Genomic DNA, 5,243 nt, shown 5'->3' with positions numbered 1-5,243 from the left:
TTAAGTAAAGTAGTCATGTAGTTTATCACACTTACCATGGAAATCTCTGCTTTTCTAAAATCACTATTATATTTTATTATTATATGTGATAATGTAGGTACAACGAGGAACAAAGGTTGATGGAGGGATCACCAATATCTGTTGAGGAGCAGTGGCCAGAGATCCCAACGCCTATAGATGCAGCTGTCTTCTATGATGGTACTTACATACCTACCTTACCCTTACTTACATCACTTTTCTTTTAGAGCCCTTTAAAATGTCAATTTCTCATAAAAAGAAATTCAATCCAACAAAATTTACAGTACATTTACACTAACACTTGATATTTTTCTGTTTGCTGTTTGACTCTCAGATTAATAGAATATCTTCACTAACTGTGATTGGAAAATACTTGCATATAGACATAGAGTAAAAAAAAAAAGATGTAAGGTATAAAGGTTTATAACCAAGGCAGTACTATCCAGGTACTTAAACCTTTTCATTATGTGCAATGTACACAGACAGTCCTTGCCCCATACAGCAAACACAGTTTGCCACAATACATTTTAAGTTTCAAATTCTAAATGAATATTGATTTCCCCACAGGATCTGTGCACTTCTTCAAAGGAAACTTGGACTACAAATACGACTCCAACTTCAAACGTGTGCACTCCATCAGTCGTGTTAATGAGCTGCTGGAATGTGAAGTGAAGGAAGGCAATGAAACATTGAGGGGAGATCAGTGAAGTAATGCTTTCCCTGGAGCTTGACGGTGCTGTGCATGCATACACAAAGTTTTACGTCCAGTAATGACCACAATGTTTAAAATAGGGAAGTGGTTAGTGTGTGGTTAGTCTTACCTCAGTGTGTAATACAGTGATGTAATATTGGAATTTGTACAGTTTTCATGATTTGAAATGTGTGTTTTAATCTTATTTTGCTGCTAATTTTAATTTTAAATCTCTCTATACAAACATCAACGTGTGATATAGAGCTATTCAGCCAAACGTAACATTTATTTTAAGCTTGTGTGTGTGTGTGTGTGTGTGAGAATGTCTCGTTTTACTGCTGTTGCCTAATTTACCTGAGGCTGAACGTTACTTTATAAAGTCAGAACTCTTCATCCCTGTGTTCAGCATTGTGTAACACTGACAGAAATGTAGTTTTCCTACAACACTGACACAAAGTGTTTGGGGATAATTACAGGTAAGGTGGAAAATAACCACCTGCAGTTGACTCACAGAAAAAAAAAAGTTTCCAGTTTCCAAAATGTTATGCGGTTGGGCACTATTGAATGTGTAGAATAAACTGACTTTAATGTTTCTGCTAAATGGATCGCTTTTCTACTCTCCTGGAGTACTCAAAGTAAAGTGAATCTGATCTTGTCTTGGCTCTGGTGTGAGGCACACGTTTAAAGTACATGGTGTGCATTAAGGACAGGGTTTTCAAGAACTTCAGCTAATAGACTTCAGCTTGGTCCACGGGTTTGTTCCGCGCACCTCAAAAGATGGCTCATTGTAGAAGATGTGGTTGCACAATTGTAACAGAAATGGTGGCGATGTCACCATTAATCATCCTTTCCTGTATGTGATATGCAGCACTTGAAACCCTCCATGACCAATTCCTGGCAAAATACTTCTTTTCATTTGGAATAATGTTGGATCGTGCAAAAACCAAAGTGTTCATAGTGGAAAAAAAAACTTCCAATTCCTCAATGCAGTGTTTGACAGAATATTAAATTTATGTTAACACATCCATTACAAGAAAACATAGGTGAAAGTGTTTAATGAGACAAGAACTGTTCTGAGCTTATTAAGTCCAGATACCAAATACCACTGAGAAAATATGAAAGAAAACTAGAAAACTAATTTTTAAATAATAACAGCTAAGCTAAAAGAAGGAAACCAGCTTTGAACCCTATATTAAAATGAAGGGAATCAACAACAATAATAATAATTGTGGAACAAACACACAAACAAAATCTTCAAATATGTGATTAAATCTGCTTTAAATCAGCTATGAGGTCAATTCTGGAAAAGGAAAAATGGATGCTTGTTTTCTTTGTTCAAGAGCTTGAAAATAGCAATAGTTTTATTTTTTATTTCTAGAACTTTCATAAAGAGGAAAAACAACTTTAACCTGAGTTCACTGAGCTTCTGTGAGCTTCATAAAATCAATTTGATTTTCTTCACACTGCGGGACATGGAGGTCATATGTGAATAAAAATCAAATGAACTAAAATCTGATAATTACAGATGTTGGGGCTCTTCTAAACATTATCTCATGAACAATTTCCTCTGCAAACTGCAACAATGATTCAACATCAGTGTTTTGTTTTGTTTTTTTTGTACATGTACCACCATCATGAGCAATCAAAGCCAGAGTTCCCATCTTCACCATAAAAGGAGCATTTCTTTAGTCACTGACGGCAGGTAGTTACTCAACACATCCAAACTCCAGCCTATATAACAGCTTCTCACAGCACTGAGACACAAGCTGCACACAACGAGGAACCATGAAGACTTTGACTCTGAGCATTCTGCTTGGTCTGGCAGTGGCAGTTTACTGCATGCCAGTATCTCAGATTACTGGGCAAGATGAAAGTTTTGCAAAGGTATGTGTACTTGGCTGTTTTTTATTTTTTGGCATAGGCTAGAGTGGACAAACTTTGTGATTATTTTAATTGTCCATCCCATGTTGTTATTTGTCTTGTTTCTTGAGCTTAAACATGCTGACAGATATTTGAGTGTAAAGCTCTGAATATTTCTCTCTTCCAGAACTACCTGAAGAAATTCTTCAACCTCACAGAGGAGGAGGGTCCAGCTGTCAGAAGGGGCATCAGCCCAATGAACAAGAAGCTGGCTGACATGCAGAGATTCTTTGGTCTCCAGATCACCGGGTCTCTGGATGCTGACACTTTGGCCATGATGAAGAAGCCCCGCTGTGGGGTTCCCGATGAACAGGTTGCTCGTTTCTCCACTTTTGAAAACAACCTCAAATGGGAGAAAAACAGCCTCACATACAGGTGAATGATCTAAAGACACAACATAACACACAACATGAGAAAATGTGACCACACTAATGATTTTCTTGGATATTGTTGTGCTCTGCAGGATCGAGAACTACACACCTGACATGTCTGTGGCAGAGGTGGATGACTCCATAGACAAAGCTCTGCAGGTGTGGGCCAATGTCACTCCACTGAGGTTCACAAGGATCTACAGCGGCATTGCTGATATTAGGATCTCCTTTGGTCGCCAGGGTGAGTCTAAAAACACACTAAGTAATATAATCACTGAACGTATTTATTGTATTATTGCACAAGACATGACCATCCCACCTATCTCACCATCTCACCTATATTTTTTAGTGTTTTTTTTTTGTTTTGTTTGGCCAAGTCTAATACCGCTATCTTCTAACAGCACATGGTGATTTTTACCCCTTTGATGGCCCTGATGGCACTCTCGCCCACGCATTTCCTCCCGGTACTGGCATTGGAGGGGATGCCCATTTTGATGAAGATGAAACGTTCACGTTCCGCTCAAGCAAAGGTAAGTTTCTTTACTTTTATGAACTGTGGTGTCCAAATTATTACGCTGTAGTGTGCGACCTGAGTTATCCTTAGCTGTAACCAATTGTCATTCTGTGTTTTCTACTTCAGGCTACGTCCTCTTTATGGTTGCTGCCCATGAATTTGGTCACTCTCTGGGCTTGTCTCACTCCAATGACCCCGGTGCTCTCATGTACTCAGTGTACTCATACAATAACCCTGACACCTATGTTCTTCCCCGGGATGACGTTAATGGCATCCAATCCCTCTATGGTGAGTGCTAAATTCTTTTTTTGGTTTTATTCAATTAAAAATATTTGAGTTGACCAAAATCTTAGAAGAACCTGTGCATAAATAATTTTACAACTTACAACAGTGTGATATTTATTAAATTACCTCCAGGTCCAAATCCAGATCCCGTTAAGCCTGGACCTACAGCCCCCACTACTCCTGATGCCTGTGATTCAACGATGGTTTTGGATGCTGTTGCCACACTGCGAGGAGAGACGCTCTTCTTCAAGGACAGGTATCACAAAATAAATGCATAAATACCTGAGTGAGAAATCTCTCATAGCAGAGCTGGCTTCTGACATTGGCTGATTGATCATTTACATTAATTTACATTTTGTGCGTGTGTTCACAGATTAGTCTGGCGCAAACACCCTCAGGTCAGCACACCTATACAAACGCTCATCTCAGCTAACTGGCCCGATGCCCCTGCTAATATTGATGCTGCTTATGAGAACCAGCAATTAGACCGTGTATTACTTTTTAAAGGTATGCTTTCCCAGTGTCCACCTAATGCAGCACTCCTTTGAAGTCAGCATTTTTGCGCCTTTACATAGCTTTACTATAAAGTCTACTTCTTATTTGTTCACAGGTCGCAAGGTGTGGGCTTTCAGCGGCTATGATCTTGTAAGAGGCTTTCCTAAACCAATATCCAGCTTTGGTCTGCCCAAAACAGTGAAGAAAGTTGATGCGGCCCTCTATGACGAACAAAGTGGGAAGACTCTGTTCTTTGTAGGCAGTGAATACTACAGGTGTGTTCCACTAAGACCAGAAAATTACGCAACCGATTTCCATACGGCAGCTTACAAGTTGTATTACAAATGTTAGATGAATCTAAATACATTTTTCTTTTTCCCAGTTATAATGAGGCCACAAAGAAGAAGGATAAGGGATTCCCCAAACAGGTGGATGAGACCTTCTTGGGAATGACCTCCCAAGTGACTGCAGCTCTGCAGCAAGGAGGTGAGCAGCAATTCAGGCTTGAAGACCACTGAAACGAGACAATGATTTCTGTTTTTGATATTTCTGTTTTTATCTTTTAGCTATTTTAAAAATCCCTCTGGTCTGTTATGCAGCACTAACATGTAGCATCTCTGTTCTGCAGGGTACACCTACCTCTACAGTGGACCACAAATGTTTGAGTATGCCATGTGGAGCGGGAGGCTGTACCGTGTGCTGGCGAACAGCTACTTCTTGCCCTGCTACTAGAGAAGCCAGTTTTCTAACTTGTTTACAGAAGATTTTGAATGTTAAATAAGGCCCAGTAAAAAAATAAAGAGAAACTGTATCAATATAATTTTGGATATCTAGTGTTATTGTTGAACAGTTACCAGCAGCTTGTGTACTTAATTTTGTTTTTGTTATGTTAATCATTGCTTCATTGAGGTTCACCTTTTTATTATTTTTTTATTCATGGCACAATCAT

The 5,243-nt window shown here is 39.0% G+C and overlaps 1 protein-coding gene across 1 annotated transcript; it reads left to right on the top strand.

The window, feature by feature from the left end:
• Nucleotides 1-2,486: 2,486 nt before the first annotated feature.
• Nucleotides 2,487-5,038, top strand: LOC148100776 (collagenase 3-like). The gene is made up of 10 exons (XM_087847071.1): nucleotides 2,487-2,593; nucleotides 2,757-3,004; nucleotides 3,093-3,241; nucleotides 3,402-3,530; nucleotides 3,641-3,802; nucleotides 3,932-4,055; nucleotides 4,173-4,306; nucleotides 4,410-4,569; nucleotides 4,677-4,780; nucleotides 4,923-5,038. The coding sequence occupies exons 1-10, from the start codon at nucleotides 2,495-2,497 to the stop codon at nucleotides 5,024-5,026; spliced, it is 1,413 nt and encodes a 470-aa protein (XP_087703197.1). The 5' UTR covers nucleotides 2,487-2,494; the 3' UTR covers nucleotides 5,027-5,038.
• The last annotated feature ends 205 nt before the right edge of the window (nucleotides 5,039-5,243 follow it).

The sequence above is a fragment of the Neolamprologus brichardi genome, chromosome 10 (genome assembly GCF_056152115.1).
Source record: "Neolamprologus brichardi isolate AB-2024 chromosome 10, ASM5615211v1, whole genome shotgun sequence".
Classification (NCBI taxonomy): Eukaryota; Metazoa; Chordata; class Actinopteri; order Cichliformes; family Cichlidae; genus Neolamprologus; species Neolamprologus brichardi.
The sequence above is the reverse complement of the archived record's forward strand: the minus strand, read 5'-3'. Positions and strand labels throughout refer to the sequence as shown.